Source organism: Mustela nivalis (genome assembly GCF_964662115.1).
Source record: "Mustela nivalis genome assembly, contig: HAP1_SCAFFOLD_2166, whole genome shotgun sequence".
Classification (NCBI taxonomy): domain Eukaryota; kingdom Metazoa; phylum Chordata; class Mammalia; order Carnivora; family Mustelidae; genus Mustela; species Mustela nivalis.
This window is the reverse complement of record NW_028134499.1, coordinates 1-12,937: the sequence shown is the minus strand read 5'-3', so window position 1 is coordinate 12,937 and position 12,937 is coordinate 1. Positions and strand designations below refer to the sequence as shown.

Below are 12,937 nucleotides of genomic sequence, written 5' to 3'. Positions count from 1 at the left end.
TATTCTGAAATAATTATATGGCAGACAGTTACAAAAATAGTGCAGAGAGGTCTCGAGGATTCTCGCTCCACCTTTCTCGGTGGTTTCATCTTACATAATAGCAAACCAGAAAATTGGCTGGCGTGCAATCCGCAGACCCTTTTCACACTGTAAAGTGCTTTTAGCAGACGTGCTCGGCATTGCGCAAGCTGCGATAGCCGCCACGGTTAATATTCTCAGCTAAAGCGGCGCTTTTCGCCCAAGGCTCCTCAGTACTGCATTCCGGAGGCCTGCCCCCAGCTCTGGGTCGACCACCGCCCCCGGGAAATCCCACCGCCGCACCGTCGCCGGAAGGGTTAACCGGAGGAGCCCTTCCTTGCGCCTGCGTCGGGCGTTCCTTGTCGCCCCGCCCCCGCAGCGCGGGCAGATGACCCGCCCAACCGGCTTCTGCCTATAAAAGGTCAGGTGTTGACGTCAACGTTCTCTTCCGCCGTCGTCGCCGCCATCCTCGGCGCGACTCGCCTCGCTCGGATCTGCCTGGGAGAATCCACCGCCATCCGCCACCATGGTGAGCAGCGGCGTCCGGCTGGAGGCCTGGGAGGGCGGCGGGGTCCCCCCGGGACCGGTGCTCGCGGGTCTGGAGCGCTGGGGCCGCCCGGACATGGAAGAGACATGGCGGCGCCGGCGGGCCCGGGGGGGGGGGGTGGGGAGGAAGCGGCCGCCGCCATGTCTGCGCGTCGTGCCGTTCGCCGAGCCCCTTCCCCACTTCCGGGGGCGCCGGCCCCTCGCGGGACCCCGGGCCGGAGCTGGGGCCGGAGCTGGGGCCGTGGCGGGGCAGGGGGAGCTTGTGCTGATGTGGCAGACGTCGTCATGGCGGGCGCTGTGCGGGGAGCGGGGCGAGGGCGAGCCGCCTTATGTAACCCGCGGGTCGCGAGCAGGGCTCGGCTTTCTGCCGGGGCCGCCGGGGGCAGGGAGGTGGCAGGGTGGAGGCGGGTTTGCCGCGCCGGCGCGGGGCCGTCGGGGCCGCTTGCCGCCCTCCCTGCGCGGCCCCCTCCGCGCGGCTGACAGCGGGGCCGCAGGCCGGGGCGGGCGACCGCGGGGACCGCGCCAGCCCCCCGCCCGCCCGCGGCGCCGTGTGGCCCCAGCTGGAGGGGTGACCTTGGACTGCACGGAGGACCTTCGCTGGGGGGTGGGGAGCGGCCGCGGGGATGGGGTTTCGGGGCGTCCTCGGTCCGGCGGTGGCCAGGGGGTTGCCGCAGCCCTCGGCGCCGCTGTCCTGCAGGGACCTGGTGTCGGTGCGGGAGGCCCGGCCGCGGTCTCCTGGAGTCGGGCGAGCGACACCTTCACGGGGGTGTCAGCCAGCAGACGGGGTGTGCAGACGCCCAGCGGCCCCCACCGGGGGAGTCCCAGACCCCGGTCCCACGGCCGCGGGGCTGGCTTGAGCTCCCCCTCCCCCGCCCAGGTGAACTTCACGGTAGACCAGATCCGGGCCATCATGGACAAGAAGGCCAACATCCGCAACATGTCCGTCATCGCCCACGTGGACCACGGCAAGTCCACGCTGACGGACTCGCTGGTGTGCAAGGCCGGCATCATCGCCTCCGCCCGCGCTGGGGAGACCCGCTTCACCGACACGCGGAAGGACGAGCAGGAGCGCTGCATCACCATCAAATCCACGTGAGCACGCCGCTGCCCCGGGGCCGGCCGGGTCGGAGCCGTGGGGAGTCCGCGGCAGGGAGGGAGGAGGCCGAGCAGTCCCGCCAGGGGAAGTGCAGCCAGCGAGGCCCAGGAGGCTTGGTGTTGGGGCTTGGGGCCCTTCGGAGAGGAAGGGGCTTAGCCGGGTGGCCTCCCGGTTTCAGGACTGCGGGGCTCTTGGCACCGTCAGGAGAAGTCTGGGCTGGTGCCACTGACAGCGAGCCACTTCGTATCTTCCTGCCCTGTGTGTTCCCTCAGTGACCATCTTTGGTCTTAGGTGTTGGCAAAGGGAGCACCTGGAGCAGGGACTGAGCGGCCGTTGCTCTCAGTTGGCAGTTGGGGAGATTCTCCGGGTGGTTCCGAGGCTGGCGTCAGTGGGGGCCGGGGGAAGCATGGAAGGTTGTCCACAGGTTTCAGGCCTTGTTTTGTCACCTGGTCAGTATTTGGGGTCAGGTGTGTTGGGCCTGAGAGGAACCAGGACGAGGGGCTGGGCAGGTGGGCATTTGCAGCTGGTACTCATGGCAGGGAGGTGGGACTGTGGGGCTGAGGGCAGAGCCTCTCGGGTGGGTTGGCTTCTCTGCTTGGGAAGTCAGATCCCATCCGTAGGGCGGAGTGATCAGCAACGGGAGGACCCAGCACCTCACTGAGAGGTAGGAAAAAGGCGTGCCGACTCCCAGGGCAGGTCTGGGTGTACTCCCGTGTCCAGGGAGGGCAGTGGAGATGTGGCTTCTATCCACCCAACATGCCCCAATCTCCTCAGGGCTATCTCCCTCTTCTATGAGCTCTCGGAGAACGACTTGAACTTTATCAAGCAGAGCAAGGACGGCTCCGGCTTTCTCATCAACCTCATCGATTCCCCTGGGCATGTGGACTTCTCCTCGGAGGTGACTGCCGCCCTCCGTGTCACCGACGGTGCCTTGGTGGTGGTGGACTGTGTGTCTGGTAAGCGGTAGGTCCCTGCATGTGTGGTTTGGGATGCTGCCCCCCTCCCCCTGCCCCCACTGATGGAGACGCCCGTTCCCAGGTGTGTGCGTGCAGACGGAGACGGTGCTGCGGCAGGCCATCGCCGAGCGCATCAAGCCCGTGCTGATGATGAACAAGATGGACCGGGCTCTGCTGGAGCTGCAGCTGGAGCCCGAGGAGCTCTACCAGACCTTCCAGCGCATCGTGGAGAACGTCAACGTCATCATTTCCACCTACGGGGAGGGCGAGAGCGGACCCATGGGCAACATCATGGTAGGTCATTTGCCTTTTGCGGTTGAGGGTCTCGGCGGGCTTGCTGTTTGCCCCCCTGTTTGTCCGTCTCCCTTGGAGGGGTCTTAGTTCTTGGCCACACTGGAAGGGCTGGGACCTCTCTGGGCCAGAGGGCGTGAGTCGAGGCTCTCCTGGGGACTCCGGGTGGTTGGTTGCGCAGGCAGGTTTACCACGGAGCTTGGGCTGTTTTTAAGCGGGTCTGAACTGCACTGTTGAGGGGCTGCGGGCTGGTGGGCGGTCCCACCTGTTGACGGTCCCTGCTCGCACACCCTGCCGCCAGAGGGCATGGAGCAGAGTTGGGCCTTAAAAATGATGACTGAAATTTCTTCACTTTGACCTGATGGCTCTTGAAGAAATCGGATGTCTGAGGCCCACAGTACCCAGGGGCTTTGTGCTTTTTGTGCAGCTGTTTCCGCTCATAGCATTTTCTCGCCCTTGCAGATCGACCCTGTACTTGGGACTGTCGGCTTTGGGTCTGGGCTCCACGGCTGGGCTTTTACCTTGAAGCAGTTTGCAGAGATGTATGTGGCCAAATTTGCTGCCAAGGGCGAGGGCCAGCTGGGGCCTGCTGAGCGGGCCAAGAAAGTGGAGGACATGATGAAGAAGCTGTGGGGTGACCGGTGAGCACTGCAGGGGAGGTGGAGGGCCGCTCCCTGGTGCTGCCGAACCTCAGCAGGGATTCGGGGCCAGTGGTGGCGATGTGGCTGGGGAGCAGGAGCGGTCTGTAGGCGCCTCCTGCCCGCCTGGGTCTCCCCACAGCCTGCTGTCGTTGACTTGGTGGATTCTTCCTCGCCAGGTATTTTGATCCCGCCAATGGCAAATTCAGCAAGTCGGCCACCAGCCCCGATGGGAAGAAGCTCCCACGGACGTTCTGTCAGCTCATCTTAGACCCTATTTTCAAGGTGAGCTAACGAGTTTCTTGCGGATGGGCCTCCGCCTGGGCTCTCTGTCCTTGGTCCTGGTGGCTCCCGGATCTGTTCCTACCTCTTGTGGCTGGGCAGAGCTGGGTTGAAAAGTGGGTGTTGGGGGGAGGGTGAGGTGGGTTCAGCCTCCCAGGGCTTTGCAGGTGTTCAGCGTTTGTAAATCCCGGGCACCTTTGTGGTTTAGGGGTTAGGACAGACTCCTGTCCTGAGATCTGTCTTGTTTCTCCCAGCTTATCTGGCTCCCTGAGAGCTGTGCTGTTACAGACTTGTGGAGCACTGTCCTCGCTTTGCCCGTGGCTTTGTTAGGGTTGCTGGGCAGGAGGCAGCCACAGGTTTCCGTTTTGTTCCCAAACCCACTGTGCTGTTTGTGTGACTCATCAGGTATTTGATGCGATCATGAATTTCAAGAAAGAGGAGACAGCAAAGCTGATTGAAAAGCTGGACATCAAGCTGGACAGTGAAGACAAAGACAAAGAAGGCAAACCGCTTCTGAAGGTGAGTGTGGGTGGGCCGCTTGGGGATGCTGCTGGCCCTGCCCTCTGGTGCCTCAGTGACTGGCTGTCGAGGCTCCACCAGCCCCAGCCCCATCTCCAGCCGGGCGGTCAAGAGACCTGCGGTGCTGGCCTGTCCAGCAGGAGCAGGCTGGGATTCTGAAGGCTATGGGCCTTGCCTGAGTTTTGCGTTTCCTGCTGCAGGCTGTGATGCGCCGCTGGCTTCCCGCTGGGGACGCTTTGCTGCAGATGATCACCATCCACCTGCCTTCCCCCGTGACGGCCCAGAAGTACCGCTGTGAGCTCTTGTACGAGGGGCCCCCAGACGACGAGGCAGCCATGGGTATGTGGGGTTCATCTGCACCCTGGCTACAGAGCGCTGGTCCTAAGAGCAGTCTGCAGCGGTGGCCGGAAGGCGATGCTCGCTGCCCAGCTGTGAGGGAGTCACACAGTTCCCTTTGGGGATTTCTTTCTTCTCAGGCATTAAAAGCTGTGATCCCAAAGGTCCTCTCATGATGTACATTTCCAAAATGGTGCCGACCTCCGACAAAGGTCGCTTCTATGCCTTCGGTCGTGTGTTCTCGGGGCTGGTGTCCACTGGCTTGAAGGTCAGGATCATGGGGCCCAACTACACCCCTGGGAAGAAGGAGGACCTGTACCTGAAACCTATCCAGAGGTGAGGTGCTCGGGGCTCCTGGGTGTGCCGGGCTGGTCTTTGTCCCACACCAGTCCCGAGCTCCCCCCACAGGGAGGGGGGCAGCGTGTAGAGGGGCCCAGACAGCAGGGAGGAACTCAGGTGAACTCTGGATGACGCACCCCCAGAAGCAGGGGTTGGAGCCCTAGTTTGGGTTTGGACACATGTCCCTAAGCTCGAGGTGCTAGCAGCGGCTTGGTTGCCTGACTCCAGAGGCTCTGTCTGCTGGTGCCAGTCCCGAGTCCGGGTGGGGGTGGGGGAAAGACCGACCTCTAGTTCCCTGGGGCCTTGACTTCCGACAGCTGTCAGGTTCTCATGACATTCTGTCAGCCTTGAATTGGGTGTGGGGCTCCATAGGGGAGGTGGGAATCTGGCAGGTAGCTTTCTGCTTCGGTGTGCAAGGACTGGGACTCCTTGTCATGGGAGCCTGGGCTGCAAGGTGAAGCCAGGGCCTGAGGCTCGGAGGCTGGGTCCACACTGCTATTTCAGGTGGTCGGGGATGGCCACAGGCTCCAGAAGCGAGGGAGGCCATGTTTGGCCCTTTGTGGGGATCTCTGGTGTATGGGTGCTTGTCTCGTCCCCCCCAGGACAATCCTGATGATGGGCCGTTACGTGGAGCCCATTGAAGATGTGCCTTGTGGGAACATTGTGGGGCTGGTGGGCGTGGACCAGTTCCTGGTGAAGACCGGCACCATCACCACGTTCGAGCACGCGCACAACATGCGGGTGATGAAGTTCAGCGTGAGCCCAGTCGTCCGCGTGGCTGTGGAGGCCAAGAACCCGGCCGACCTTCCCAAGCTCGTGGAGGGTCTGAAGCGGCTGGCCAAGTCCGACCCCATGGTGCAGGTGGGTGTGTGCGGGCCCAGGGAAGGCTGCCTGTAGGAGCGCTTACCGGGGGGCCTACGGCAGCCTCTCGGACAGTTAGGGGGAGTCAGATACTCGAAAGCCGGGTGTGTGGTGGGCATGTCTCTTGGCAGAGCAGCTGTGCGACAACAGGGGTTTCTTGCCCGGGAATCCTCAACTTTTCTTTCATAGTTCGATTCTTGCGGGCTCTCTGTAGAGCGGGTTGCTCTGGGATGTAATGCTAAGAAAACCAGCACCACACACACCTGTGAGAGCTCTTGCTATTTTGCGTGACCCCTGAGTTACCAGAAATCCCTGTTTCGAGGAAGTCTGCATTCTCCCAACAGTAGGGAAGCCTGGAGCCTGCTTTCCACCCATTTCCTAAAACTTCCCGGGGTCGCCGAGTGTCCTGGGGTCAGGGCCTGGGGGCTAACTCATGGGCCCGTTGCAGTGCATCATTGAGGAGTCCGGGGAGCACATCATCGCGGGGGCTGGGGAGCTGCACCTGGAGATCTGTCTGAAGGACCTGGAGGAGGACCACGCTTGCATTCCCATCAAGGTGAGGCCTGGGTCTGGGCTCAGGTGGTGGGAGGCCTGCCCTCCCCAGTATAGAGCCGGGCATGCAGAGGTGGCATAGTCAAGGTTTTTTCTCCTTCCTTGATGTGTTTCTTCAGATAAAACATATAATTGAGGAACAGTTCACTTTGGTTTTCAGAATCTTTGAGGTTGCATCATGAAGGATTTGTTGCTTTCCAGGTGATAAAAACTGGCAAGGCAAGTTTCTAAAGTTAACATAAGTTTAGGTTTCCGTAGCCATCTTTAGGTCTGTTGGCTGCCCTGTTCTTACCTGCTTTTTTTTTTTTTTAAATATTTTTTTTACTTATTTATTTTAAAGGTTTTTATTTATTTATTTGACAGAGAGAGATCACAAGCAGGCAGAGAGGGGGGGGGACTCAGACTCCCCGCTGGGCAGAGAGCCCAACGTGGGGCTCGATCCCAGGACCCTGAGATCATGACCTGAGCTGAAGGCAGTGGCTTAACCCACTGAGCCACCCAGGCACCCCTCTTACCTGCTTTTGCAAGGAGTTGGGTTTGTCATTTGTAGATGATGCCCCGCCTGTGCGTTCTGATCAGGACCCTGTGTTTTCCTGGGAGGTCCCTGCCAGGCCTGACTTGCACACTTACTTTGCAGAAATCGGACCCCGTAGTCTCCTACCGCGAGACCGTCAGTGAGGAGTCAAATGTGCTCTGCCTGTCAAAGTCCCCCAACAAGCACAACCGGCTGTACATGAAGGCACGACCCTTCCCTGATGGCCTGGCTGAGGACATTGACAAGGGCGAAGTGTCTGCCCGCCAGGAACTCAAGCAGCGGGCCCGCTATCTGGCTGAGAAGTATGAGTGGGATGTGGCTGAAGCCCGTAAGATCTGGTGCTTTGGGCCCGACGGCACCGGCCCCAACGTCCTCACTGACATCACCAAGGGGGTGCAGTACCTCAACGAGATCAAGGACAGCGTGGTGGCTGGCTTCCAGTGGGCCACCAAAGAGGTGAGGGGCTGCGTGGGTGTCCAGTGGAGGATGGGACAGTTGGCTATGGGTTCTCAGAAGAGCCGGGGAGGCTCGCAGTCTTTTGGGGGAATCTTGGGGTCATCTGTCCTTGGCAGAGCGAGGCAGTGGACTTGGTTTCTGGGAAGGGGATCCTAGGGCGGTGGAGGTGGGCAGGAGACACTGCAGGTCCATCCGGGTGGAGACCTGGAGGCATTGGTGTAGCGCTGGGACCGGTCCTGGAAGGCAGGGCTACAGTAGTTGCAGGAACTTGATGGTGGTCTTGGCTCCTGCTGCAGGGGGCTCTGTGCGAGGAGAACATGCGTGGTGTGCGCTTCGATGTCCATGATGTGACCCTGCACGCGGACGCCATCCACCGCGGGGGTGGCCAGATCATCCCCACTGCCCGCCGCTGCCTCTACGCCAGCGTGCTGACTGCCCAGCCCCGGCTTATGGAGCCCATCTACCTGGTGGAGATTCAGGTATGGAGTTCGGGCTCTCTTAATTTTTCTAGGTCCTGTTTTGTTTAATAGCTGCATATAATACTCGTTCTTGCCTCACAGTGTCCGGAACAAGTGGTTGGTGGCATCTACGGTGTCCTGAACAGGAAGCGGGGTCATGTCTTTGAGGAGTCCCAGGTGGCTGGCACCCCCATGTTTGTTGTGAAGGCCTATCTGCCCGTCAATGAGTCCTTCGGTAAGTGGGGGCTCGGGGCCCCCCTCAGACACCTGCTGCTTGTGGCTTGTGGGCCCCAGGACAGAGCTGTAGTCTGACAGGCAGTTAAACCTGGTCCAGGATACGTCTGGACTTCTGCTCTAGCAAGGCCTGGAGCTGGTTTAATGAGAGCCATGGGTGGAATCTGCAAAGTGCTGGCTTGGACCCACGCAGCTGGGCAGTGGGGGCCGCATGGTCGTGGACGAATTGGTCCGCCTTGCATGCAAATCCCTGAGATGGTGACTCTGCAGGGGAAGAAAACCTTTGGACGCGTAACTTGGCGAAACATTAAGGTCATGGCCAGCAGAGCAGTTGGGTTTGTAGCCCAGGTTTATACTGTGGGTGAGCCCAAGAATGGCCAGCATGGCCTTACAGATGAACAAAGCTTGGGTGAGCTACAGAGTTTTTTTTTTTATTTAAAGATTTTATTTATTTATTTGATAGAGATCACAAGTAGGCAGAGAGGCAGGCGGCAAACCGGGCTCCCCGCTGAGTAGAGAGCCCAATGCGGGGCTCTCTCCCAGGACTCTAAGATCATGACCTGAGCCGAAGGCAGAGGCTTAACCCGCTGAGCCACCCAGGTGCCCCAGAGTTAGGTTTAATGTGTGACCCAGTCTGGGTTGACAAAGAACTCTGATCTGTGTGCCTGCGTCGTCCCCACCTTCTCCGGACTTGGCCGTGGTGGTGGTAGGGACAGTCTCCTGATCTGGCTCATGAGCCCTGTGCCTCCCCACAGGCTTCACTGCTGACCTGAGGTCCAACACTGGCGGCCAGGCCTTCCCCCAGTGCGTTTTTGACCACTGGCAGATCCTTCCTGGGGATCCCTTCGACAACACCAGCCGCCCCAGCCAGGTGGTGGCCGAAACACGCAAGCGCAAAGGCCTGAAGGAAGGCATCCCGGCCCTGGACAACTTCCTGGACAAATTGTAGGCAGCCCTTCCCTGCAGCCCACCACCCCGGGTGGGACTCAGCACAGCCCCTGCACCGGCTGACGACCGACCACAGCAACAAGCCCTCGCATTCTCCATGACACCTCGAGACTGTCCAGACGGGGCCGCTCCACCTGACAGGTTCTGGGGCCCACCCAGTGCCATCACTCAGCGCGAACGCTTGATGCCGTTCCTCTAGATATTTATTTCGAGATTTCAGAGGCAGCAGAAATGCCCTGGCAGCAGGGACTGACTTGGCCGGTGTGGGTGGGGGAGGCGGGGTGGGACATTCAACACTTCTTTTTCCATTTCAGAAACTTAAATGTCCAAAAAAAAAAAAACAAAGAACCAACACACACACAAAAAAACGCATTAAGAGGTTTATTTGGGTAAATGGCCCGTAGTGGATTTTCCCAAAGAAAGGGGGAAGGAACAGGTGGGTAGACCTTTCTCTTTGGACAGAAGCTAGAAGGCAGGAAACTTGGTGCGGTGTCACCGTGAGCACCTCTGGCTGTATTCGTGCCATTGGAATAATAAATTTGATACAGTGGTGACTGTGTGTGTCCATGTGACTTCGTCCTTGGTCCGGTCAGGCTGCAGTGGGCCCCCTGGGCCAGTGTCCCCACTGTTGGTGATACTGAAATGCAAAAGGTTTAATTCAATCTTGAAGTATCCTCGGATGCCAGGCCCAAGTACGGAGGCCCGTCCTCAGTCTGCCCTTCCGGCCCAGGGGGCCACCCGGTGTGACGGGGGGCCTCTTAGCCAGACTCTGCAGAGTGGTGGCCACTGGGCTGTGGGGCTGCTCAATGCTCGAAGCGAGCTCTCTGCAGCCAGGGACCGCGTGTGTAAGCTCCTGCGTGCGTGCGCTTCCGGTCTGCTGGGGCCGCCCTGTGAGCGCTGCCGGCTGGACCGTTCCGCCCAGTCTGCTCTTGCGGACTTCGCTCCGCAGTGAGGGAAAACCACAGAGGAAAGCCACCTGGAACTATTCTGTTTTCAATTCTGAATTCATAGTTCTTTGGGGGAATTCGGCTTGTAACAGCAACTCTGCATTTTCAGTTGTAAAATTCAAAAGGTACCATTGGTCAGGGCTGTCCTGATGACGTCAGTCTGTGCCTACCCCCAGCGGCAGTGTGTTACAAGTACCCGTGTGCGTCGTGCTCCACACATAATTTGTTTACTCTGACCGATTGTGTTAGCCTCGTCTCTCCAGGCCAATAATCCCCTTTTTTAGTCTCTGGACACTGGTACATTCTTAATCATCAAGGACCCCAGAAAGACCCTTTTTGTTTAAATGGGTTTTATCTACTGATATTTGCCATGTTTAGAAAATAAAATTGAGAGATTTAAAAATGTTTTAATGGTAAACCCATTATGTGTTAACATTTTTTTAAAGAATTTTTTGAACTTACTTGGCAGTACAAGCAAGGGGAGTAGCAGGCAGAGAGGGAGAATCAGGCTCCCCACAGGGTGGAAGGAACCCAATGTGGGGGTCAGGACCCTGAGGTCATGACCAGAGCTGAAGGCAGGCACTTAACCGACTGAGCCACCCAGGCGCCCTATGCGTTAACATCTTTATGAAGAAAAGTGCAACAAAAATTAGAATAGTAGGCTTTTTGTAAATCTCCGAAATGTCAGTCTTAATGAGATAGCCAGATTCATGTACCTGCTGTGTTTGATAGAACACCAAAACTCGACAAGTTAATTTTTAATTTTTTTTTTTTAAGGTTTTATTTGACAGAGCTCGCAGGCAGAGAGGCAGAGAGAGAGGAGGAAGCAGGCTCCCCGCTGAGCAGAGAGCCTGATCCCAAGACCCTGAGATCATGACCAGAGCCGAAGGCAGAGGATTAACCCTCTGAGCAGCCCAGGCGCCCCAATTTTTTTTTTTTTTAAGATTTATTTATTTGACAGATCACAAGTAGGCAGAGAGAGAGAGAGGGAAGCAGATTCCCTGCTAAGCAGAGATCCAGATGTGGGGCTCCATCCCAGGACCCTGGGTTCATGACCCGAGCCAAAGGCAGAGGCTTTAACCCACTGAGCCACCCAGGCACCCCTCGACAAGTAATTTTTTTAAAGAATAATTATAAGGTGGGATCTGAGACCATATTAATGAACTTTTTAATGAACTCCCTTGGCCCCTCTTGCACTTTGAAGGCGTCCTTTTTGTAACCTGCATTGGTCCCTTGGAAATACTGGTATATCAAGTTTGGTGCTCTTTCAGATGGTGACACATCTCATTAAAAAAAACATTGAAAACTCCCATTTGTTAACAATTTCAACAAGGAAGTGAAGTATTTAAACTTTTTTTTTCCCCTTAAAAGCTAAAATTTACCATAGGCAACAAATCCTGTCAATTGTTTTCCTTGACGTGACAGATTGGATTTGTTTCTGAGAAAATGCCATATACCCAAGTCTAATGTTAGTTTGTCAGATTTTTTTCCCCCCAAGAAAAATGATTTTCCAACTCCCTAAGTATGGGCTATGCACAAGTGACTTTTTCCAAAAAATGCCGTATGGGAAGGGGAGGGAAAAGTATTCCGGAGAAACCTGACAGCAGATCCTACCTGGAACCAGGGGACCAAGGTCAGTGTGAACGACAATGTCATATTCATAGTCTGGACCTGTGTTACGGTGTCTTGAGAAGGGCTTTGGCTTTCCTCCCTAAAACCCATCACCCCAGTGTATGGGGGAAAAAAAAAGAGATAAACAGTTGAGAGACATTATACAAAATACTTGACCAGTCCTCCCTGACACTGTCAAAGTCATCAAAAAAGGAAAGTCTGCGAACCAACCAAGAGGACCACAAGGACTAAATAGAGGGGATTCTGGATGGAATTGTGGGGCAGGAAAAGGGTGTTGGGGAGAACAAATCAGAATGAAGAATGGACTTGGTCGTGCTGGTGCATCACTGTGGGTTCGTTAGTTGTGACGAGTTTTCCATACCGACGTCAGACGGGATGATGCCATCTAATGTAAGATGTACCCACCAGTGCAACGGCTCCGGGGGGAGCCGTTCAGCCGTCCCTGAAGCAAGAACGGAGGAAGGCGGTCTCCAGGCTGAAGGGACAGCTCGCGCAAACACCTGGGTGGGAGTGCAATGTTCGAAGTCGGAAGGCAGGCAGGTGAGCTCGGGAGAACGGCGAGAGGTCAGGGGAGGTGGCGAAAGTCAAGCCGGGTCTGCCGTCCGATGGTATCTGCAGTGGTTCAGCACTGGCTTCGGGTTCGCGGCTTCCTGGGAATGAGCCTCGGCTGCGCCATTTACTGGCTGTGTGACTTGGGGTGGGCTGCTTAACCTCTCTGGGTCTCAGCGTCCCATCTGCAGAACCGGAGGAACGGTCACAGCTCCCCTGCGACGGCGGGCTGGTCTGGCCATACTGACCAGCTGTTGGAGCCGGTGTCCCGAGACGACGCGAGTCGGAGGAATCAAGCCCGCATGGCAACACCTGACCTCACCTGCATTTTTACTGATGCACTGGGAATGCGGGTAACATTTTAGAGGGGGAAACTGCAGTTCGGGGACTACACTGGTCCCCGCTCCACCGCACGGAGCGGCCGTAGCTCGCGCTCAGGGAGGGCAGGAAGACGGACGCCGCAGCTCGGCACCGCGCCCCGCGCACCCAGGACCCGGGCCGGCGGAGAGCCGCGGCGCCGTCCAGGGGCCGGAAGTCGGTCTTCCGACTTCTTCAGTGTCGTCCTAAGTGACGTCAGTCCCAGCCAATCGGCGGCAAGAAGGCGAGCCTGCCGGCCAGTGGCGACACGTCATCCGCATTCGGAGGACCGGACGTCAGTGGGCTGGGCCCGGAGCAGGTCGGGGGCGGGGCGTCGCGAGCGGCGGGGGCGCAGACCAATGGGAGGCGGGACACACCTCCCAGGGG

At 57.9% G+C, this 12,937-nt stretch overlaps 1 protein-coding gene and 1 long non-coding RNA gene across 2 annotated transcripts; one reads left to right on the top strand and one right to left on the bottom strand.

Annotated features, from left to right (window-relative positions):
• Positions 1-382: 382 nt before the first annotated feature.
• On the top strand, positions 383-9,619 carry EEF2 (eukaryotic translation elongation factor 2). The gene is made up of 15 exons (XM_082750983.1): positions 383-547; positions 1,442-1,656; positions 2,435-2,616; positions 2,699-2,910; positions 3,370-3,548; positions 3,725-3,830; positions 4,233-4,346; positions 4,547-4,685; positions 4,823-5,018; positions 5,624-5,882; positions 6,331-6,438; positions 7,072-7,425; positions 7,722-7,904; positions 7,986-8,118; positions 8,873-9,619. The coding sequence occupies exons 1-15, from the start codon at positions 545-547 to the stop codon at positions 9,064-9,066; spliced, it is 2,577 nt and encodes an 858-aa protein (XP_082607109.1). The 5' UTR covers positions 383-544; the 3' UTR covers positions 9,067-9,619.
• Positions 9,394-12,646, bottom strand: LOC309858307. The gene is made up of 2 exons (XR_014308143.1): positions 12,050-12,646; positions 9,394-9,702 (listed from the first exon to the last, which is right to left on the bottom strand). It is a non-coding gene; the product is annotated as an uncharacterized lncRNA (long non-coding RNA).
• Between the last annotated feature and the right edge of the window lie 291 nt (positions 12,647-12,937).

Coding starts and splice junctions, on each gene's coding strand:
- EEF2 (XM_082750983.1), top strand. Junction 6,439..7,071: donor ACGCTTGCATTCCCATCAAG/GTGAGGCCTGGG, acceptor CTTACTTTGCAG/AAATCGGACCCCGTAGTCTC. Junction 8,119..8,872: donor GCCCGTCAATGAGTCCTTCG/GTAAGTGGGGGC, acceptor GCCTCCCCACAG/GCTTCACTGCTGACCTGAGG.